This window comes from Mytilus californianus, unplaced genomic scaffold (assembly GCF_021869535.1).
Source record: "Mytilus californianus isolate M0D057914Y unplaced genomic scaffold, xbMytCali1.0.p SCAF_36, whole genome shotgun sequence".
Classification (NCBI taxonomy): Eukaryota; Metazoa; Mollusca; class Bivalvia; order Mytilida; family Mytilidae; genus Mytilus; species Mytilus californianus.
The window spans coordinates 1,144,087-1,169,421 of NW_026262686.1; the positions used below are offsets into that span (position 1 = coordinate 1,144,087).

The window sequence follows — 25,335 nt, forward strand, 5'->3', positions numbered from 1 at the left end:
ACTCTAATACCCGCCACTGTACTTCTGCGTTACTTGCATACAGTAATGGCATAACATGTATGAAACACGACGCACTAAACACGTTCAAAAATCCATGTAAAACACATAAGGACAACAATTAGATAATTTATATCACAATTTAATCATACATTAATATAATTGGATTACAAATGATAAACGTCACATAGAAAACAACAACACATCACTAATATGAAAAAAGAATCTTAAAAGTTGTAAAAACAGCAAAATAATATGGCTATTGTATATATTTCACAGGTACTTGGGCACAAGACATTCCCCCCCCCTCTTTTCTCCAAAGAGAGTAGAATCTATATATATATTATCATTAACCGCTGTGGATTATAAACACGCATTTTTAGTATATTTGTGTTAATATGATACAGAAAAAAAAACACGAAAATAATTGAAATTAAGAGAAAATTCGAGAAATAACGGATTTTGGAAAAAGGGATATATAGGGCAAAACAAAAATTGTGCTGTCCCCAAGTACATGTGATATATTCTATACCAGAATCATATCTATAAGAAACCAAATCTGATAAAATTCAGATCTAATGTAACTAGTTTACTAATACGAGCATAACGAAATCAGAGAATTTTATCATTTTAGATTGTCAGAAACCGAAACCAGTTTAGAGACAAAAAATATGATCATAAGATTACTACTTGTTCCTATATAATATTGATCAGTACATATACAGTAGGATAGCGGTCAAAATGAATTCTCAATAAGACTAAAAGAAAAGAAAGTGGGTACTGTACAATTATAGTAAAAGCCTAAATTAAAAGCATATATAGTTAACTCTCGTTGTCTCGAACTCGGTTGACTCGAAATTTCGGATGAGTCGAAATTTTCCCGTGGACCCGAACTTTGTTCCATATAAATACATGTATTTCGACTCCTGATGAGTCGAAATTTAGGTTGTGTCGAACTAAATGCGGGAAAATGCATCATAACTCTATAATTTGACCTTTTAAAAAAATTGTGGATTTCACACTAATAATTCAGGTCATTTTTCTTTATTGAAACTTCAGAGTAAAAGAGGAAGAGTTTTAAGCTGAGATGAATTGCTATGGGAAATTACATTGTCTATTTTAAGTGCAACCAAGACGGTTGAAATATCCGGATTATAAGTATATAGAACACACAATACTAAAGCAAACGTAACCATGGCAACTTTATGAAACTTTCACATATTATTTTCGTTGTTAGATAAGATAATAAAAATATAAAATGATATTTTTGGATTTTGGAATATTATGTCTATTTAATCAGTATATAAGTAGTACATCAGCGTAACATACGTATAAAACACATCTGACCACAACAAACGTTCACGAACATCTCAATTACATGACCGCATGCAAAAAAGGTCTTAATATATAAAATACAAACGTTGACCAACATATCTTATATAAAATACAAACGTTGACCAACATATCTTATATAAAATACAAACGTTGACCAACATATCTTATATAAAATACAAACGTTGACCGTCGGCCAACACATCTTATATAAAAAAGCAACAAACTATTTTCACTTGTCTTTCAAATACAATTTCTAAATTATTCGGCCAAAAGCTCCTTAGAGCTTACAAGTGTTTGTATTTTAACTTGTGCCGAATCAAAATAATTTTTTTCTTATCTAATATATTCAAGAAATCCGCAAATAATAGGTTAAATTTTCCATTCCATTTTTCTTATATTTGATTAATTGGAATATAAAACTAACAACTCGCTTCTTTTCTTTCCGCCATACAACAATTGTGTCATAAGGATCCGAACATTAGCGTCATATCTAGCTTAGAATTTAAGAAAAAGAAAACAAATACAGAAATTTTGCCGGCATTCGGCTGATTTCTATTCCAAAAATACAAAGGAGAAACTTTGCATACGACTACATGCATGTCATTATTGAACATAAGTACATGTTATATCAGATAGCATCAACACTGTTTTTTGTGAAGACCTATACGTTCCTGACTGAATATGAAACCCTCTACATGATATTTATGTAAATCGTGGATACTGATTTAGCTTCGTTTCCAATATACATAAACAATCGGAAATACATGTTCACATTCTGTAATATATGAGCTATATTAACACTCTCGTTGCTATAGAAGCAGCCGATATTTATTAAACGTAAAATTCCTGACTAACTTGTTTTATAAGAAAATCCATTCCATCTACTTGCTCCCCCCCCCCCCCCCACAATTTCACTGACTTTTTGTATGTGTTGTTTGATTTGTCACGTGGTTGGTGTTTAGTTCTGGTTCCTGGTCTTCCGAATCTTGCTCTTTCTCCAGACCACACAGTTCTAAACTGAGATCCCATAATTTACGGCATTGCTCCTTGTCACGCAAACTCTCCGGAAATGAACCGACGTTGCATTCAGAAAACAGTCTGCCTGAAAATTTCTTCAAGCCATTAGAGACAGCACAATAAACAATTGTCTGACAGCCATCGTCAGGAGATTTGAACAATATCCTGGATGCCACACGAAGGACTTGTCCAAAAATTCCTGGCCAGCTCCTTAAAAGATCTGTACAAACAGCACCTGTAAATAATTTTTTATATGATCTTAATTTCAACCTTTCTGGCTTATTCAAATTAAATCTTCATTTTGAATGTTTTTATCAATCCGGGATCACATGGTGTAACATTCTGGAAGTAACTCTGTAAGCATAACCCACTCTTCATATTCCTCAAGGGGAGGAACATTTGATATTCTGGGGTCAACATGATTTTAGAAATGAAAATTCTGGCCTGGTAATAACTGAAAAAATAACCGTACCCTATAATGAATGAAGAACACTCGCGAAAGTGAAAACCCCTGTACCTAGAATATCAAATTGTCGTCCCCTTACATGTCATTGTTTTGATGCTGACGCAATCATTACTTATAGTTGATCTTTTAGATCTGCCTGCAGGAGTATTTTTTGCGGACCGACAATTCATTTTGTTCTAATGCTGTGTATGCTTAAATATTTTTTCTGCTCGAAAATTATTTCAATTTTTGTATACAATAATTTCCTGCATTTTGTGTTACAGATTATACATTTCCTTCCTGTCTTGGGCAAAGTCGTCTATTTTCAGCTCTTACCAGGCCAAGGTATTCATCTTGACCCCTCCCCCCCCCCCGCCACTGAAAATCAAATGGTCGCACCCTTAGGTTGCCATTAGCAAATAAGCAACAGATAACATAATTGAGCATTCACTGATGAGTAATCTGGACCATGACCACTTTAGTTAACTTCGATTTTTGATGGGGTTCCGCGCTTCATGCAAATTGTGCTTTGGTCAACGCTTTTACACCCCAATAAAATTACAAAAAGAAGCATTAAAGTCTTGAATATAGTACTGCGTATTGCAAGATCATATCTATAGATATGGTTTTCCTGTTTGAATGGTTTTACACTAGTAATTTTTTGGGGCCCTTTATAGCTTGCTGTTCGGTGTGAGCCAATGCTCCATGTTGAAGGCCGTACCTTGACCTATAATGGTTTACTTTTATAAATTGTAACTTGGATGGAGAGTTGTCTCATTGGCACTCATACCACATCTTCCTATATCTAGTTAACTTTAAAAGCTGGAGTGTTTTCCCTTATATATTTTAGTCGTGGTAGGTAGATACAGAAAATATGCCAAACTTATCTAACGGTATATAAAATATGTTTATCTCTTCGATACACAAATTAATCGGTATTTGGTTTCTTGTCTGTTGAAACAAGAAGTAACGAAATCTAAGTTGAATAAAGTAGCTATACGATTAACTAAAGATGCTGAATATTAACAGAAAATTAACATTGGACAAGCAAGACTATCAAACCAGAAAAAAAGTCAGAGTGAAAATTGTCACCTAAGTAGTGTTAATAGGGATCGAATAAACATATGTCATACAGCATAAAATAGTGTCTACAAGGTAAAATAATTGGAACTTATAAATTTCGAAAATATTTGCTGTTCTCAAAATGGAAGATGTCGCCGAATACGCCATTTAAGTTAACAGGTTGTAAGCAATTTTTAATCATATCCATTGAAACATTTTAATCCTACACATCAATGCTCTTCATTAATACTTAACAGTTCCTTCGGTCCAAAGTTGTGTTTTCTTACCATTGTGTCAGCTTGCTGATAAAAAACAAAGACGAACACAAAGTCGAAGAACAGCAATAAAAGCGCTGTGTTGAAGGCTTCACTATGACTTTGAGATGATGAACAGCAATAAAAGCGCTGTTCCTTTGGCTTTTGTGTTTGTTTTGCTGTGTATGTAATGATTTTGTGTCATGGATGAACACGCTATATCCTTTCTTTTCTCTTACAAAACATATTTCATAAAGATTTACAAATGTAGAAATTACGATTTTTTCGGAATATATTTGAACTTTTGTTATATAAAAGGAGATCATCTAGGATAGAAATATCTTTATATGATCCAATTAATACTTTGATTTGGAAATGACATTTCGAAAAGAGTAAAGCCGATAAATGCATCTTATTGAATCCGTTAACAGGATAATGACCCTCTTCTAGGTCAATATGTTAACATACTGTTCATTGTGTAGTTTATTCTGATTAAATGTCATCAGTGTATATTTTATAACCGTTTAATTGTGTTTTCCATTATTTTATGGTTTTAATATCTCATTATTTTCAGTCTTGACAGTGTTAAAACTTCATATGGTCAGATTTTTTAATAAACCGGCCAATGATCTGTCATCTTACTCGGATTAATAACGATAACTGTAAAACTAATTGTTTATATGTACAGGGTAGATTTGTAAGTCTAAATTGAAAACAACGTTCAAACCTATGATTGCGTTGGATAAAAACCGCAATTTTTATACGTGTGCATGCAAAACAAATTTCTTGGTAGAGGGGTCTAAATACAGCATACAAGGTAGATTTGTATATATATATAAATTGTATTCGATGGAGTTTTATCTTTTCATATGAGTAAAAGGAGATGTTGGATAAGCGATAACGATACAGCAACCCAACAGTATAAAAGAGAAACACATTGATTCCTATCCGGATCTATAGATTCTTTGAAATAACAAACGGTTTTGTCGAAGGTTATGTAAAACATAAAATAATATTAATAAGCAATAATAAAAGTGTTTGTGGTTATTTCGTGTCAATCTATATTTTTTTCTTTCAAAAACATCTATCGAATTTCCCTTCTTTTATTAAAATCAATTTTATATATTTCTAGGGGGCTACTCATTAAAACTTACAATAAAAATAATAAAAACAAGAAATGACTGTAACAGGATGCTGTTACGAAGTCTCCCAAACGAAGCTCCCATAATTCGTAATTCCCAGGGTCGCCTGACATTGGGCAACTTCCAGTGAAAATTGGTTTGGTCCAGTAAAGTTACATGCATTAGTGATGCCTGGGGACTAACCTTGTATATCATTCAAATCATCTTGGCATGACAAACCAGAATATATATGGTTTAGGGGTGGGGATCTCGACCATTTACAAGATACTAGAACATTGGGGGTGGGGAGGAACCCCTGGGGACTGGCCCTATACGTCATTCAAATGTTCATTACATGACGAACAGGAATATATATGGTTTAGGGGTGGGGATCTCAACCATTTACAAGATATTAGAACATTGGGGGTGGGGGGACCCCTGGGGACTGACCGTATACGTCATTCAAATGTTCGAGACATGACAAATAGGAATATATATGGTTTAGGGGTGGGGATCTCAACCATTTACAAGATATTAGAACTTTCTCAAATGGCAGGGGGTGGGGGTGACCCCTGGGGACTAACCCTGTATTTCATTTGATGTGCTTTATCATGACAAACCAGAATATATATGGTTTAGGGGTGGGGATCTGAACCATTTACAAGATATAAGAACTTTCTTAAATGGCAGGGGGTGGGGGTGACCCCTGGGGACTAACCCTGTATTTCATTTGAAGTGCTTTATCATGACAAACCAGAATATATATGGTTTAGGGGTGGGGATCTCGACCATTTACAAGATATTAGAACTTTCTCAAATGGCAGGGGGTCGGGATGACCCCTGGGGACTAACCCTGTATATCATTCAAACCATCTTAGCATGACAAACCAGAATATATATGGTTTAGGGGTGGGGATCTTGACCACTTACAAGATATTAGAACTTTCTTAAATGGCAAGGGGTGGGGGTGACCCCTGGGGACTAACCCTGTATTTCATATGATGTGCTTTATCATGACAAACCAGAATATATATGGTTTAGGGGTGGGGATCTCGACCATTTACAAGATATAAGAACTTTCTCAAATGGCAGGGGGTCGGGATGACCCCTGGGGACTAACCCTGTATATCATTCAAACCATCTTAGCATGACAAACCAGAATATATATGGTTTAGGGGTGGGGATCTTGACCACTTACAAGATATTAGAACTTTCTTAAATGGCAAGGGGTGGGGGTGACCCCTGGGGACTAACCCTGTTTTTCATATGATGTGCTTTATCATGACAAACCAGAATATATATGGTTTAGGGGTGGGGATCTCGACCATTTACAAGATATTAGAACTTTCTCAAATGGCAGGGGGTCGGGATGACCCCTGGGGACTAACCCTGTATATCATTCAAACCATCTTAGCATGACAAACCAGAATATATATGGTTTAGGGGTGGGGATCTTGACCACTTAGAAGATATTAGAACTTTCTTAAATGGCAGGGGGTGGGGGTGACCCCTGGGGACTAACCCTGTATTTCATTTGATGTGCTTTGTCATGACAAACCAGAATATATATGGTTTAGGGGTGGGGATCTCGACCATTTACAAGATATTAGAACTTTCTCAAATGGCAGGGGGTCGGGGTGACCCCTGGGGACTAACCCTATATATCATTCAAACCATCTTAGCATAACAAACCAAAATATATATGGTTTAGGGGTGGGGATCTTGACCACTTACAAGGTATTAGAACTTTCTTAAATGGCAGGGGGTGGGGGTGACCCCTGGGGACTTACCCTGTATTTCATTTAATGGGCTTTATCATTTAGAACATTTTCAATTAAAAAGATTGTGTCTATCACAAACGGTTTTCAATTTATAATCATTTGAAAATTTAAAAAAATAAAATCCCATAGGGTTCTATAGTAAAACCCTTTTTTCTTTTTGCCCCTCAAAGTACCCCTTTATAAACCCCATTGCACAAACAAAACCCTGATTGCACCACTAGACATGTTAGTCTAACATATTGTGAAACCCTAAGTTAATCTGACAAGCGGTTTTGGAGAACAGGTGCGGACAAGTTCAAATTTAAAAGCGGCGGAAGAAGAAGAAGAAGAAGAAGAAGAAGAAGAAGAAGAAGAAGAAGAAGAAGAAGAAGAAGAAGAAGAAGAAGAAGAAGAAGAAGAAGAATAATAATAATAATAATAAGAACTGAGCAAAAACAATAAGTCTTCCCAAACTTCGTTTGGGAGACTTAATAACACAAATCAAATACACTACCTACTCATTAATTGCCTAAATTATGCACCTGTGATAGATCCAAGACAGGTGATGCTTTTTTGTTCATAAGAACCTGTGGTAGAGCCCAGACATACACACCATAAACAAACCAGTTTAACAACCCGCCAATGGACCTCTTAGAGGGCTGCCTATAGACCTCACAGGGAGTTGTTGCCTATGGGCCTCTTAGAGAGTTGTTGCCTATGGACCTCTCAGATAGTTGCTACCTATGGACCTCTCAGAGTTGTTGCCTATGGCCCTCGCTGAGAGTTGTTGCCTATGGACCTCTCTGAGAGATCTTGCCTATGGACCTTTCTGAGAGAATTTGCATATTGACCTCTCTGAGAGATGTTGTCTATGCACCTTTGAAGAGTCTGTCAGATGTGAGAAGTATAGGGACACATGGGAGACAAAGAAAATACAGAAGAGGATCAGAAGGTATGGGAGACAAAGAAAAAGTAGAGGAGGAACAGCCGATAATGAAGGAAGTTTAGTAGTGGTATATAAGAAGAAATATACCTGGATGTACTGCATAAGACGTAACTGTATCGTCAAACCATCGTCTGTGAGCCTCCATTGTGAACATTCCGAGTGACGCTTTACTCCTTGCATAAGCTCCGTAGATATCGTAACTGCGTAACGGCAGGTCATCGAAATCAAGTTTGCCCTTCTTAATAGCATCTGAGGCTATGTTGATTATCCGACTTGGGCCACATTTCTTTAGTCTGTCTTGAAGTAAGTAAGTAAGGTAGAAATGTCCAAGATAATTTACCCCAAATGTCCGTTCGTATCCATCATCTGTTGTTGCTTTTGGTCCCAAATAGGCTGAAATATAACAAAAATGAGAGCATTTAATGTAAGTAACATTTTTTCCTCAGACAAGGACACGATGTTTCTGAGTGGCAATGTTGGTGGATGATTAGTCCCCGACGGTTACATTCTCTCAGTAGTCAATGCTTCGCTATTGCATAACTTTAAGTATAATGCTGTACGTGCCAGTCGACTTTAGAGCGAAGCGAGTACTAGTATATAATACATTGATAGTAAACATGTGTAAACCCGCTGCACTTTTATGCACTCGTCCTAAGTCAGGAGCCTGTTGTTCAGTGGTTGTCGTTTGTTGGTGTGGTTCATAAGTGTTTCTCGTTTTTTATATAGATAAGATCGTTGGTTTTCCTGTTTGAATTGTTTTACACTAGTCATTTTGGGGCCCTTTATAGCTTGCTGTTCGGTATGAGCCAAGGCTCCGTGTTGAAGGCCGTACGTTGACCTATAATTGTTAACTTTTTATACATTTTGACTTGGATGGAGAGTTGTCTCATTGGCACTCATACCACATCTTCTTATTTATATACATGGTACATATGGTACAAATAAATGATAAATATATAAAAACAGAAATTTATGAAAACGAAAGGGATAGGCTGTAGACACGCCGGTCTTGCTCCAAGTTCGTCTTGATATAACGTACCTTCGTATTTTATAGGAGTAATACGATGGGCTTTACGCGTGGAGTAATACGATGGGCTTTACATGTGGAGTAATACGATGGGCTTTACGTGTGGAGCAATTTATACAGACCTTTCCGCAGCACTGTACCTAAGATCGCTCTCGTTCTTTTTATGTTGCTCGGTGTTTTGCGGTCTCATTTGTCTTTTCCTCGTTTTTTTCGGGTTTTTTTCCATGGCGTTGTCGGTTTCTCTTGGACTTTTGAGTCCCAAATCTTCTTATATCTATTTGAGGGTCCTCTTTTTAACTTCCGTCTTTTTATTTTTTCTTCTAAATATGTATAATCTCATTTTTCGGATTTTGTGTCATAGGTAATTCAATATTTTCTTCTATTCCATTACCTTACTAATATGAATCGGCAAATAAAAAAACAGTCTTACACATTACATATCCCAAGTTAAGTTAAAACTGTCGTTTACCTGCATTGTTAATCAGTACATGTAAAGCTGACTCCTTTGAAAGAAAATCTTGGACGAATTCTCGGATAGAGCGTTGATTCCCGAGATCTAAATGTGAACAGTAGACAAACGGGTTTCCGGTTTTGATTTTGATGGACCTCGCGACTGCTTCACCTTTGATGTCATTCCTACAAGCAATAATGACTCTAGCATTTCTCTTGGCAAGCTCGTAGGCTGTGGCCTTTCCCAACCCAGTATTTCCACCTAAAATATAACATAAACATAAATGTAATATTATTTTAAACAGATATTTATATAATATTTTTATATCACGCGGCATAATGTTTGCTAAATAAATTGATACATATATATAAATCCTGCACTAATTATCTCTAAAAATTACCTTTCTACAGGGAAAAATTAAAAGTGGCAATAAAATAATCTCAAGTCAAAGAATGACATGCAACCTCATAATAAGAAGAAAAAAGAATAGACAAAACAGGTCAAGTACGCTGTACGAGATAAAAAAACCAACAACAAAAAAACATGAGTCCCAGAAAAGCCGGGGTGTATTTTGGGTATCAGAAAAGCCAGAGTATACTCAGGGTATTAGAAAAGCCAGAGGTGTACTCTAGGTATCAGAAAAGCCGGGGTGTACTCATGGTATCAGAAAAGCCGGGGTGTACTCAAGGTATCAGAAAAGCCAGAGTGTACTCATGGTATTAGAAAAGCCGGGGTGTACTCAGGGTATCAGAAAAGCCGGGTATACTCAAGGTATCAAAAAAGTCGGGGTGTACTTAGGGTATCAGAAAAGCTAGACAGATCCTGTTCCACTGGAGGCATCCATCCTGCTGCTCATGCCATTGAAAATTCTGTGATAAGTCGAATTCCGAGATTTCATAGTAAATCGTATCATCAAATATTTACGTTATCACCATAAACGATTAAAATATTGAAATTAATTTTAGTCCTGAATCTACCAAACGTCTTTAACCTACAAGAATAAAATAACTTGTCATTGTTATATAGTGATGTTTGGAAAATGAGAGGTTATTTAAATGTTGTAGCATGACACTAAAGTATAGATATAAAGTATACGTATCATCCTCCATACGATAAAGTTATCTCAAAGAAGTTATTGCACTTATAAGTGAGCAGACGGCGCTCTATTTCCAATCAAGTGAACTTTAGGGACTAAATATATATCCCCTCTTAGAAGGGCGTTTCATTAATTTTTGTTTGTTTATTTCTTATAAACATTCATGTTGTTGATTAATATGATTTATGTATTTAATTAATGAATGAGCTGTCGGGAAGGGTTTGAATGATCAATTGTTAATGATCAGCGGAAAATATTACACGATATTTAGGATTAGAACATGCATGGTTATAGATATGCATACTTGAACCTTGCTTTGTACAAGGCCGACATGTTGAACCTTATTTAACTTACAAAGTATCCGTCCACAGGAACACATGTACCCCAACCAGAACACATTATGTTGAGTCTGAGCCGTCAAAACAGCCTCGTTCTTAATGATAAATATCGCGTGTGTATGTTCCAAGTCTTGAACCTCGTCGGTAGTTGTCGTATAGCATATCTAAATGTTTTTGCGTTACTGGAAAATGGCAGATTTTTTATTGTTTCTGTTTTTATTCACAACTGTAATGACTCGGAACGTCATATTGTATAGAAACATTTCTTATGTTAAAGAACGTATTTATCCCTCTACATATCTTTTGATTGTGGGTTTTTCCACGTTGGATTGTTGTCTCATTGACGTATACATATCTTTTGATTGTGGGTTTTTCCACGTTGGATTGTTGTCTCATTGACGTATACCCCACATCTCTTCATAATAAGGAAAGAAGCAGCAAATACTAATTGTCTAGCTTGAACATTTCTTTGTGACAAATGTTTGACAATGTGTTAATTTATTACCAATTTTGATCAAGAGAAGATTTGATAAAATCTCTCTGATTCACTGATGTTAAGAACTTATTCCGAGATGACAGCTGAAAACAAAACATCAAACGATTCTTAACGACATCTTAATGACATATTGTAAATCTTAATGATATAGTGTATATCTTAATGATATAGTGTATATCTTAATGACATATTTTACATCTTAATGACATATTGTACATCTTAATGACATATTTTACATTTTAATGACATATTGTACATCTTAATGACATATTGTAGGTCTTAATAACATTGTACAAGCACATGTCTATTGTTGAAGACCTGTGTTGACCTTTACATATCTTGTTTTCTTTTTGTCATTGGGGAGCTGTATTCAACAATTACGTATGTCTCACACAAGGAACAGTTCGGAGTTGGTAATACACAGATATACTGTTGTAGGAAAATATCGGCCCTAAATATACGTCGAGCTCCGGGGCGTAGCTAGACCTAAATGATGTGGATCTACCGCGAGTCTAAAATTTTTTGGACCATGTTATGCAGAAAATAATATTTTTTTTTGGTTTTCAGTCATAGGAGGGTTAAAAGAGGTGCTCAGTGACATAGGACTTATAGACAATTCATGAATGCAAAACTATTCAGAATTCTTTTGAATAGTGTAAATCATGTTAAATTGAATACATAAGCAAAACATTTTTGTTAGACAGAATCTACTTAAAATTGTCCAAAATCTGCTCATCGGGTCGTAGCAGAAACGAAATTCTCCATTACTTTGTCAATATTCACAATGAAATCCCGATGAATATGCATTAATGCTAGCGATGATAACCTATCGTTATTCATGGTTGATCGTACATATGTTTTCAACCGACGTAGTACACTGATAGATCTCTCCGCGGTAGCACTTGTTATCGGCATTGTCAACATGATACTCAAAAGAGTATCTACAGAAGGATACAGCACTCTGGGTTACGATAAATTTGGGTTCAAACGTTGTAATTTACATAATCTATAGTATAATAATAATTGGGGTCTTTTGTTAACAATTCTAATATGACGTGCTTCTTTCGCGTTGTAAACAACACCGTGATAAAATTCTCGATATATCTATACTTAGCGCAGACTCAGAGATATACATAATAATGGATGTTACAATACCTCCCTCGTAAATCCACATGTATTGGAACCTATTTGCAAACGCTATGCCGATTTTATTGTTTTAAAAATTGCAATTGAAAAAAGACTACAGAACTTTTATTCTTATTCGGATGCATAACAAAAAGAATTAATGCACTAGAGCTCGGAGAAATATACAAATTCAAAATAAAATAAAATTCCGCAAAAGTCCATTAATGCTTTTGGCGCATTTAAGTCATTTCAAAACAAGACGTCATACAAATGAAAACGCTAAAGCTGAAGGTTTTTTCGTTCGTGAACCATCGAAATTCGTGTAATACTACATTAAAATGGATTTTTGAGGTAGGTGATGTTTTATTTTCTATTTTATTGCATTATTCGCATATTTACTGATTTTAGCAAGTCAATATGGCGGCTCCTTAGTTACGAAATGTCAACTTTGGATTTGACGGTAGCTTACGAGAAAAAACATGTAAAATAAAAATGGCAAATGTTGGGTTTGAGAATTAAATGAATTAGGCACATTTTTTCTAGCGGTTCTTTACGAAATAATTCATGCAAGCTACAGATTTATTAGAATGTTTTAGCTTTATCTAACAGGGAGTAAAAAAGAACAGTCACACACACGGCACACCCACCCTCGCTTCAGTTTTTTAATGACCGTATTTGTCCTATTAGAATCGAAATAATTCATGGAAGCCATAGATTTGTTGTAAATTTACACATGGCCTGGGCCATGTGTAAATTTCCAACAAATCTATGGCTTTCATGAATTATTTCTTAATTTAATTTAGGACGTGTGTACTTTTCTATATTGACTGTTTTTCAGGGTAGGGATTTTCATAAACACAATCTATTTTTTTTGCCGGTATACTTTTGACTCGGACATGATTTCTACTAATGAATTGGATACAATTTTAAAGTAATTTCCGCATACCCCATTAAATCCAAAGTTTTCCCCTGGCATATGCTATTCCATGATTTTGGGAAACGTTATACACACTTAAAGTGACTTCGGTGCTCCTGTTGTTGATTTGTTTTCCTCTTATAGTTAATGTGTTTCCCTCGGTTTTGGTTTGTAACCCGGATTTGTTTTCTCTCACTCGATTTATGACTTTTGAACACCGGTATACTACTGTTACCTTTATTTGGAAGAATAAAAAAAAAAAACCTCGCCGGGAAGTCAAAATTATTTACATCTTTCCAGTTGGATGTAAGTAATTGCATCTTAACTTCTGTCATCTGCAAATTGGAATAGTGCTGACTTGACGTGTTTGGGTACAGAGGGGTGTTGGCTTTGGAGGTGACGGTCGAAACTGGGCTGGAGCTTGCGGTTGCATTTTCACTATCATGATTTATTCTCTCAGACTTTGGCAAGGATTGTTGGGAAATGGGTTCCTCTTAAGAACCTTTCGTTTCTGTTGAAACGGGTTTTAAAAAAAAAAACTGTCAATAGTTTTCCATTCAGCCTTTTCACCTTTTTCGTTACGTTTCGACGTCATGTCGTGTTCATCGCCGGACATTGTTATGTGCGTATACATATATATCAGAAACGTCATGATTTAAATAAAACGTTCATTTTGAAACTAAATGCCGTTATTTATTGACATTTCATCAATTAAAAAAGCGACAACATATATGTGTTTCCTTTAAACATTTTATTCATGCATTCCCCCCCCCCCTTTTAATTTTGTTTCTGCATGCCGAAGTGTACGCAGCTGCGTGTTGGTGTATAGGGAGCTACGCGCCTGGAGCCTCAGCTTTCTGGATAAAAATGAAGTCCTGTGCTCCACTAATTGGTAGATAATGTTTGTAATAAATATTTTTGATAAGATGTATCAAAACGAGATTTAAAAAAAAATGCTAAATGCACTTAATGTTTTTACTATAGATTTGAAAAGTAATGGGGGTCAGTATATGCAATCAGTGCGAATCTACCGTGTTTGTAAACAAGGCCATGTGAATGTAAAAAGCCGCATGACCCTATGTTTTGAATATTGCAAATGATGGGGCTACATTTGTGCTTTAATGAGTTGTATATGAAAGCTTTGGATTTTTTAAAGGTAAACCAGGTATAAATTTAATTCAAGAAATAGGTTTGCAATTTAGTCAGTGGGAGATTTTTTTACTGAATTTACCCCTATAAAAGAACAAGTTCGTCTTACCATGTTTCCAGATCACCTGACATTACATAACTTGCACTTTTTGCAACCTTTCACTGTCAGACAATGCAATTTTATAATTGATAATGCAGAAAATATTTTCTTATCTTTGCTCTGATAAACTATATTGAAATATCGGTAAACAGTTTACAGAAAATTATACAACAGTTGTTTATAATAAATATTTACATTTCTTTTAGGTTAATTAATATCGACAATCAGAATGCCAAAGATTTTGATCGTACAGCTGTAAAGAAGATTGTTGTATAGGCTGTTTTGTTTTATGTTTTATCTTGATTTTTTACTATTTTTACATTGAAAACATGAAACAGATATTTATTTTGGAAAACAATAAGGCACACCCGTTCAATCATTCGTCTTGTTTAACCGATTTATTTCTCGTGTAAAGTTTATTTTATGATAATGTTCCCTTCAGACTTTTGGAAGTTTGTTTGTGTGCTTTGTTGTGTTCTGGCGAACGTTACATTTTATCAGAACAACAGGATTAATTAACTTTGAAGAGTCTAAATGGAGAGTTATAGACAACGGGAAACATGCTGTCTCTAAAGAATGTTGTGATGAAATGTATATTAAATTGATTTTACTAGTATTTACAATATTTAAGAATTAAATTATTCATTTTTGTAATTTAATTAGTATTTAAAAGCGTTGTTTGAAGCACACGATCAACGCTCTTTTAATAACAACTCTATGAAATTACTAAAAAGAAGCATCTACTTCTTATAATAATTTTTTTATGTTATAAAAGAGAGGCGAAAAAATTCAAACTCATAAATCGAAATTAAACTAACAACGCCATGGTAAAAAAAAGAAAATGACTAAAAGACAAACAACAGTATACAAAACACAATATAGAAAACTAAAGTACATGTATGAGCAACACGAACCCCACAAAAAACCGGGGTGATCTCATGTGCTATGGAAGGGTAAGCAGATCCTGCTCCACATATGCAACCCGTCGTGTTGCTCGTCTAATTAAGTATAAAAACCCGGTTTTAAGTCTAATTCGGTAGGTCACATTCGGGAAAGCGAGGACGGGATTGTGGTTACGACTCGATTGGAACATATCTGACGTCATCTGTGAAACATATATTCCATAACGGTCAACCAACTCACGATGGCGTCCGCAAAATGTTCGATAGGATGATTTCAACTTGACCACTTGGAACTCTTGGTTTATAAACTTCCTTGTGAGCAGCATATGCCTAACCTTAACACGAGGAGTCGTTTGTTTTATTGTGCATTGCTGTCAAGTTGTCACGGAGAGAACTTGCAGTCGTATAACCGGTATATGAATTTTGAAGTATACACTATATATACATTGTCAGAAAATGTACAATTTATTTGTAAGAGCTTTTAGAAACAGGACGAAAAGCGAGGCTTACCGAGAAGATTTATCTGACGGAATAAAGGGTATGAAATCTTTGTTCCAACAGAAACAGATACTAATAGCAGTGTTTATCGCAATGGTTCTAGAGGAATTTCTGTTCTTAGGAACAAATATACGTTGACAGATGTACATGAAACCTTACGAATTAACAAACACATCAAAAGGTTGATTTCCACAATACAATACTGACAGAAAAAAATCCAAAAAGAAATGTTACCACGTGGTAAACAGGTAGAATCATATGATAAGAAGAAGATGGACACGAAGAGATGTTTATTTACACCGCGTTGTGATTTACGAGGACACGTGGAATAGCCATCAATCGGTCAGAAAGTAGCCATTAATTTTCATGCTTAATTTGTTGTACTTACTGAAGGGAAATGTAAATTGTTGATGTCTGTGCCGATAAATCAAAAGGGAAGTAATTACCTCTTTCTTATCGTGTATATTTTAAGTTTTTGTTCAATCAGATTTAAGGAAGCCTTTTTACTTCAGTTTGATTAAACTTCTAAGCCGTCTGCTCTTGTTATGTAACAGATCTGGAGTAAAATATCACATAAACTAAATAGAAACATTTAAAGCTAGGAAGGATAAACTCAAAAGTAATAAACCAAATGATGTGAAAAATTATAGACCGATTTCCCTCTAGAGTGTTATATCAAAGTGTATGGAGCGTTGTGTTTATAAACATGTTTACAATCACTTAAAACAAAATAAGTTTCTTAGCAATAATCAGTCTGGCTTCACTAGGGGGGACTCAGCAGTAAATCAACTGGTTAATATTTCAAATGATTTTGGTAAAGCTCTTGATAGTGGTAAAGAAATAAGGGTTGTTTTCTGTGATATAAGCAAAGCCTTCGATAGAGTTTGGCATAAGGGTCTTCTTTTCAAATTACAACAAGCTGGAATATCTGGTAGTTTATTGAAATGGTTTGAAAATTATCTGTCAGGAAGATCCCAAAGTGTGGTAATAAATGGTACAAGTTCTGAATGGCTACCAGTAAATGCAGGGGTACCCCAGGGGTCTATTTTAGGGCCTCTACTGTTTTTAATCTTTATAAATGACATTGTCGAAGATATTCATGCAGAAATTAAATTATTTGCTGACGATACCTCATTGTACTTAGTAGTTGATAATCCGATTGAAGCTGCTGAAACACTAAACAATGATTTAGATAAAATATATAATTGGTCACAAAAATGGCTTGTTAATTTTAATGCCAAAAAAACAGAGTCTATGATTATTTCTAGGAAAAAAACTAAGTTGTACCACCCCCTTTAAAAATGAATAACCAAGAACTGAAAATAGTCGACAATCACAAACATCTTGGTGTTTATTTTTCTAATAATGGATTTTGGCAAGACCACATCGAATACATAATGAAAAAATCTTATTTAAGGGTTAATATTCTACGAAAAGTTAGAAACGTTTTCGATCGGTTCACTCTGGAAAAACTATATATGTCTTTTATACGGCAAATTCTTGAATACGCCGATGTTGTATGGGACACACATAATGTAAACCTAATACAAAGGCTTGAATATATCCAGCTAGATGCCGCACGCATAGTTACAGGGGGGACTAAACTTACGAATATTGGTAAGTTCTATGTCGAAACTCAATGGGAAAAGTTATCGGAACGAAGAGAAAATCATAGATTGATACGCTGGCACAAAATTATATATGACAAAACACCTAGTTATCTCCGTGAACAAATACCAGGTTTAGTAGAAAGTAGGCATAACCATAATACAAGGCAACGTCAAAATATCTTAGAAATCGTTACAAGAACTCGCTTATATTCAGAATACTTTTTCCCTGCAACCGTGAAATTATGGAATAAGATACCTTTTAATATAAGACAGTGCGACTCTCTCTTTCTATTTAAAAAACATATTTGTAAACAAAATAAGAAGGTTCCCACACATTATTATGTTGGAAATCGCATTGGACAAATTCTCCATGCACGCTTGCGAATGAACTCTAGTGCTTTAAACTCCGATTTATTTTTACGTAATTTAGTGGATTCGCCAAATTGTCGTTGTGGTGCTATAGAAACAAGCTCTCATTTTTTATTAACGTGTCCTTACTATACTAACATACGCCAAGTGCTACTGAATTCTCTTGCTGATTTTCCGCAGCGTATTGATGTAAATATTTTGCTTTTTGGGTCAGATTGTTTAACTGAAGAAGAAAATTGTACTCTTTTTGTATTGGTACAAAAATACATATTGAAAAGTAAAAGATTCACACCATAATATGAAAGCATCATTTATATGTTTTCCTTGCATTTCATTTAGCTCATTTCAATCACTTGTTTTTTGTTTTTTGTTTTTATTTTTTTTTCTCCCTTTTTTCTCAAACTATATAGTCAATCTTTTTTTGTATTTACTATTCTTAATATATTTCAAGTGACAGAGCATGCTCCAAGTATTCATTATATTGTATGTCAACATTCTTTTGGAGACAGATTAAAATAAGCAATGTTGCTTGTTTCTGAATCCCATTGTATTATATTATATAGCATGATTTGACTTATCGAATAAAATATTGTTTAAACCAAGGATAAACTCAATTTGTGCCATGTAGCGCAAGGAATATACGCGACGGTCCGGATTGGGTTTACACAAAAGAGAATAATGTTCATAAAAATATAGAGTAGGGAATAATGGCCAAAAAAGGGAATGGAGAAAAATAGCATATAGAATAAAAGAATACAGAAATGAACCCCACCCCACCCCCCAAAAAACCCAAAACAAAACAAAAAATAAGCAAAATAAATACAACAAACAAAACAAAAACAAAACCAAAAAAAAAAAACGAAAAAAACCATCCAGTCCCACATATAACATATAAGTGAAAAAAACATGTTTATGCAATCCTTAATCCGTGTGTCAACTGATGGAGCGGGGACAACATTTTTATGCAATCCTTAACAGAATCCGTGTGTCAACTGATAGAGCGGGGACAACATGTTTATGCAATCCTTAATCCGTGTGTCAACTGATGGAGCGGCGACAACATGTTTATGCAATTCTTAACAGAATCCGTGTGTCAACTGATGGAGCGGGGACAACATGTTTATGCAATCCTTAACAGAATCCGTCTGTCAACTGATGGAGCGGGGACAACATGTTTATGCAATCCTTAACAGAATCCGTGTGTCAACTGATGGAGCGGGGACAACATGTTTATGCAATCCTTAATCGATGATAAAGATAACGAAATCAATCATTTGTTTACGGTGGTATGTAAAATAGAGAAAGTGCACGCGCGTAATTTAAGTTACCAGCATCTCAACATTGAAGACACAGAAATTTAAGGATATAATATTTCATCATTTTTTTGAAGTCAGAATGAGTTATAGCTAATCAAATTGATAGTTTATGGTTTATGATTCTAAGATTTACCCTGCAGAATTTAAGTAGCGAAAAGTTATGTTATCTCTACGAAAAACCCGTCCGTGAATATGCTATAACCTAAATATATATATATATAGTAACTGAAATTTGTGATTTCTAAACACTAATATACTAATAGAATTTTGAAAATGTTCGGAACTGTACATGTTGATGTTTATGATGAGGTTTTATTTTCAGACGGGTTTTATGTTCCTTCTGTTTATAGTTAGCATTCTAGGAAGATAGCCTTTTAATATTCGGTGAAAAGATCATTAGAGCTTTTGATTGATTGATTGTTGGTTGCTTAACGTCCAGTGGCAAATATTTCATGCATATTCAGGACGACATTAGAGCTTTTGTTAAATGCGTTTGTCAATATGCCGAATCAAAATAGAGTTTTACTTACTTACTTACTTACTTATAGCCTTGAACAGTATTCAACAGTATTTCTCGCAATAAATTATTATGTTATTTCACTGCGACTTCGTTACAGATGTTTAAAAAGGTACATGTATTTTCCAGCAGTCATAGAGACTCGTTCTTTTTGTTAAACAATGGAGATATAGATTACAAGTGATGATTTTTAACTATATCCGAGATTTCAAAGCGATTTAAAACTGAAGGCAAAATTAATATTTTGGGATCAATTCAGGTAGGTTGACACCCTGTTATTTTGGTAAAGATGTGAAAATTTGTTTATTTATAACTTATGACAAAATCATTCAGATATAATAAAATAGAAAATCCTAAAATTCCCAATTTTATTTTATAGAGTATAGACCCATATAAATAATGTCAGTGCCAAAACGCTCATTTCATCGCGGGTGATATTACCCTCTATCAGGGAAGCAACAGTCTACAAGCAGTGCATGGTATCTAATCATTACATTGTAATAAGTGAAGAAAACTTTACTTTTACATTGTAATTATTGAAGAACGGTCTTTTTCAAATTGTCACTACGGAAGAAAACACTTTGATTTTTTGTCTCTTTAGAAATAGTTTTTGGGTGAACTCTTGCTGGAATAAAACTAAGTACATAAATATATATATATATTTAATGACAGATTGGCTGTAAATGGATTAATTTGAGCTTTAGTGTATGTTCTATATAGTGATTTTTATTCCTGAAACTTTCCGTAAAGTTTCAAGATGAAGAACAGCAATAGCAGAATATCTGGTACCACATTTAATTATAACTGGTCTATCTTTATAAAATAATATATGGTAATAGCAGCACATGTGGTATAAGAGATTTTTTATTAATAATTCTTTAAAATATGAAGAATGGTTATAGTATAAATTATTTGCAATTTTCAAGAGTTAAATGAACATGTATAATAATGATAGAACAACTAAATTATACTATGCGACGGGTGCCACATGTGGCGCAGGATCTGCTAATCCTTCCGGAGTACACGAGATCACCCCCAGTTTTTGGTAGAGTTCGTGTTGCTCAGTCATTAGTTTTCTATGTTGTGTTTTGTGTACTGTTCTTGTTTTGTACTTGTCTTTTGGTCTTTTTTTCTCTTTTTTTTGCCATGGCGTTGTCAGTTTATTTTCTACTTTCTCTTTGATTCAATTTTCTCACTATATATATATAGGTATTCATGAACATCTTCGTGTAATATAGTTTGTTCTTATAGAATAAGACTTGACATATAGCCTTCTTGTTATTTTTTTCTCTTGGATCAGACCATAATTCAATGGAAACAAAAAGCCTATTCACCAGTTTCAGCGTCATTCATCTTAAAATGTTGGTAACCGACATTTACGCACATCTGCTTACCACCCGGCAATTTGGAAATTAGGACACCGATGTAAGCTTTTGAAAAGACTAAATTTAGATTTTAAAATTGTGAAATAGGGGTCACTGCAAGAGAGATAAAAAAGAAAGAAAGGAAAAAAAAAAAAAAAAAAAAAAAAAAAAACGCAAAGAAATTATTTTTGAAATACTGGTACAAATTTCATTTAAGAATGTTAAGCTAATAGGAAACACGCATGGTAATTAAAAGTTTCTAGTCACCTTTTATATGTTAAAATAAAAATGTTGAGAAGAACTAACCTGTAATTATAACCGTTTTCCCTTCCATGTCATTTTTACTGGAACATTTAACCGTCCACCTAATGTATCTCCGTAAAAAGAACAGAACTAACAAAATTACTGATATAATAACCGGAACTAGGAACGTAGGCGATCGGAACACGTCTTTTACGTTGCTCCCGATTTGTCTCCAGTTTGTAGCGTTCACACTGCCTCCTTTCTTCATTCTCGGTAGACGTTTTGTTGAAAAAAAGATTAAGTAGATCTATTTATATTCATACGAATTTTTTTTTTATGTTGTCTAAGATTGCGTACCTTATCTTTTCACGTGCTGCCACTGTTTACTATCTAGTTAAATCATTTTGGCATGAAATGCTAGAAATTGCGTCAAATAAAACAAAAAAGTTTCCTAATGAAAAACTCATTTTATACTTTATTGTTTATGTATAAAGCAGACGTGAAAATTATATTGATAATATTATTGAATTTTTCACTGATTCAGAAATATTCATATTTAAATTAAGCGATATAAACTAGTCAACAAAAGTGACGATTAACAAGTTTGAACTCCAATTTATCATAAAATATAATAAATAGGAAAAACTGTTAAATTATATCCAATGAAAAACATTCATTTGTAAAGCAAATGCATATCATTAAAAGAATCTGACAAAATTGGAAAGTGAGGAAATACAGTGTTATTGAACACAGGGGTCAAATTTATTTTGCGGAAAATGATGACAAATGTCGGCACTTAATTTCGAAGATGAGAATTAAGTATTCAAATATCTGCAAAGGCATTCAAAATTTTAAGCAGACCATGTTTACGTTTAAAGTTTTGAGTTCTAATTTCGATTTTTGAATTTTTGGGTGAAAATAAGATTTTTGAAATAAAAAAAATTGCAAAAAAATAAATTCGCGTATTTGTCTTAAATCAATGGTTTTGGTAAGAAAATAACACTCTGTAAATATTAGACCAATTGGTCAATTATTTACCTTAGTACAGTGTATCCAATTTCATTATATATGTAAAATACATTGCCTTGTATCGTTTCTTTTGTTGACTAGTATATATATATATATATACCAATGGCAGTCAGCAGGGTTTAAGACCATCTGTTGTTCGACCTGTTAGTCAAATGCGTTTTGTTAAAATATACTTTTTAACTTTTTTGGTCTTTTGGAGAATGTTGTCTGTGTTGTATTTAGACCCCTCTATCGAGAAATTTGTTTTGCAAGCACACGTATAAAAATTGCGGATTTTATCCAACGCAATCATATATAGGTTTGAACGTTGTTTTCAATTTAGACTTGTTTATATTTTTTCGTTTGGGCTTGTATTATATTTTCTTTCGGGTTTATATGATCCGTTCATCCTATTTCTAATATTTCGACTCTTCAAAATTCAAGAGTCTATCCTAAATTGAGGTAAATTATATGGCCTCCAAACATCGTTTCGATCCCTAACATCACTGAAGAGACATTAATTGTCGAAATCCGGATATGGTGTACTAATTTTTGCACCTTTTGTTAGCGGTATACCATCTTTTCCGCAAGTTTATTGTTTTCCGTTTGGTATTAAATTAATAATTTTAAAAGATCCATTTTTACATCGCGATGACCTTGAGGTCATTCGATGTATTGCTATCGCCTAGATTTCCATTATGTAAATTAGTTTTGGGTTTGTAACCGATCTATAAACATGATAAATATGCGCACATAAACGAGTGCAAAATAACATTCCTTGTCATTTGATATAAATACATCTCTTCAATGAATACTGATAAAAATATTTTTGTTTACAACATAAATTAATAATGTGAAAATGTTTTGTAGTTAGATATATATATATAAGTAAAAAAATCATTGATAATATCAATGCACACGTACCGAAAAATTGTGTTAAAGCATGCGGAAGAATATCTCAAAGAACGTTTTGCGACAGGACCGGTAACTCTGTAATTGTTTTTGCGGGAAAATATGAATGCCTACTCGTATCCAATCTTAGAAAAATCGAATTTTTACAGAAAAGTGTCCACCATGCACTTGCATTGCACTATTATTAGAACAGTAGAATAGAATGATATACAAACGGATGCAAATTATATATATATGTAACTGTTATTTTAATATAATATATAACAACAAATCAGTGTATACTGATTTGTATCACTACAATATAATAGTTATTACGGTGAAGTTGAATTTCTTGTCATTTATTCATCATACTCGCACGCACTTGTCTAGAAAAAAAATATATCTCTGTACATTAACCTCAGTTTCAGGTAAAGAGATATGTTGTTTTTTTTCTGAGACAAGTGCTTTTGACCATCCTCAAGAACTTGTGGTCATCCGATGTTCAGTACTTCAGTACTTTGATTTAACATCTTGTGATCCGTTTATTTGGCAATCGCCAATGGCATTAAGCAGGGTTTAAGACCATCTGTTGTTCGACCTGTTAGCCAAATGCGTTTTGTTAAAATATACTTTTTAACTTTTTTGGTCTTTTGGAGAATGTTGTCTGTGTTGTATTTAGACCCCTCTATCGAGAAATTTGTTTTGCATGCACACGTATAAAAATTGCGGTTTTATCCAACGCAATCATAGGTTTGAACGTTGTTTTCAATTTAGACTTGTTTATATATATATAAAGGTACTTTATTTTTATAAACATCCAAGATTCCTTATAGAATACACGTACAATCCTTTAAATGTACACCTTAAGGGATGTTGTTGTTAAAAATACTTTTATGGAAATTAAGGACCCCCCCAAAAAAAACAAACAAAAAACAAAAATCCAAACACACAAACAAAAAAAACAAATTGCAATTTGCACTTGCACATTTATGTACGGTCTGATTTTTCTAGAGTATGTAATTTCTTAGATTCCACCTCATATGTATACAACTGTAATGACATCCTGTAATTTTATTTAGTACAATGTATATATGTATGTAGAAATGCTACATGAATATATGCATAAGCATCAACAAAATAAGATAAGGACAGCCCTAACATCAACACAATATGATGACAGCTCTAGCATCAACACAATAAGGACTAGGACAGCCCTAACATCAACACAATATGATGACAGCTCTAGCATCAACACAATAAGGACTAGGACAGCTCTAGCATCAACACAATAAGGACTAGGACAGTCCTAGCATCAACACAATAAGGACTAAGACAGATCTAGTATCAACACAATAAGGACTAAGACAGATCTAGCATCAACACAATAAGGACTAAGACAGCCATAGCATCAACACAATAAGGACTAGGACAGATCTAGCATCAACACAATAAGGACTAGGACAGCCCTAACATCAACACAATATGATGACAGCTCTAGCATCAACACAATAAGGACCAGGACAGATCTAGCATCAACACAATAAGGACTAGGACAGATCTAGCATCAACACAATAAGGACTAGGACAGATCTAGCATCAACACAATAAGGACTAGGACAGATCTAGCATCAACACAATAAGGACTAGGACAGATCTAGCATCAACACAATAAGGACTAGGACAGATCTAGCATCAACACAATAAGGACCAGGACAGATCTAGCATCAACACAATAAGGACTAGGACAGATCTAGCATCAACACAATAAGGACTAGGACAGATCTAGCATCAACACAATAAGGACTAGGACAGATCTAGCATCAACACAATAAGGACTAGGACAGATCTAGCATCAACACAATAAGGACTAGGACAGATCTAGCATCAACACAATAAGGACTAGGACAGATCTAGCATCAACACAATAAGGACCAGGACAGATCTAGCATCAACACAATAAGGACTAGGACAGATCTAGCATC

General features: G+C 34.3%; 1 protein-coding gene across 1 annotated transcript; it reads right to left on the reverse strand.

Moving 5' to 3' along the window:
* Positions 1 to 2,229: 2,229 nt before the first annotated feature.
* On the reverse strand, positions 2,230 to 21,722 carry LOC127736773 (retinol dehydrogenase 12-like). The gene is made up of 4 exons (XM_052247363.1): positions 21,518 to 21,722; positions 9,434 to 9,676; positions 8,025 to 8,330; positions 2,230 to 2,584 (listed from the first exon to the last, which is right to left on the reverse strand). Exons 1-4 carry the CDS (start codon positions 21,720 to 21,722, stop codon positions 2,244 to 2,246), a joined length of 1,095 nt encoding a protein of 364 aa, XP_052103323.1. The 3' UTR covers positions 2,230 to 2,243.
* Between the last annotated feature and the right edge of the window lie 3,613 nt (positions 21,723 to 25,335).

What these genes read in the sequence shown, in the direction of transcription:
- LOC127736773 (XM_052247363.1), bottom strand. Translation starts at nt 21,722, where the DNA reads ATGAAGAAAGGAGGCAGTGTGAACGCTACAAACTGGAGACAAATCGGG. An exon ending in GAAAACGGTTATAATTACAG is followed by an intron (nt 9,677 to 21,517) that starts GTTAGTTCTTCT and finishes GTTATATTTTAG; the next exon opens with GTGGAAATACTGGGTTGGGA. An exon ending in GTCTTATGCAGTACATCCAG is followed by an intron (nt 2,585 to 8,024) that starts GTATATTTCTTC and finishes AATTATTTACAG; the next exon opens with GTGCTGTTTGTACAGATCTT.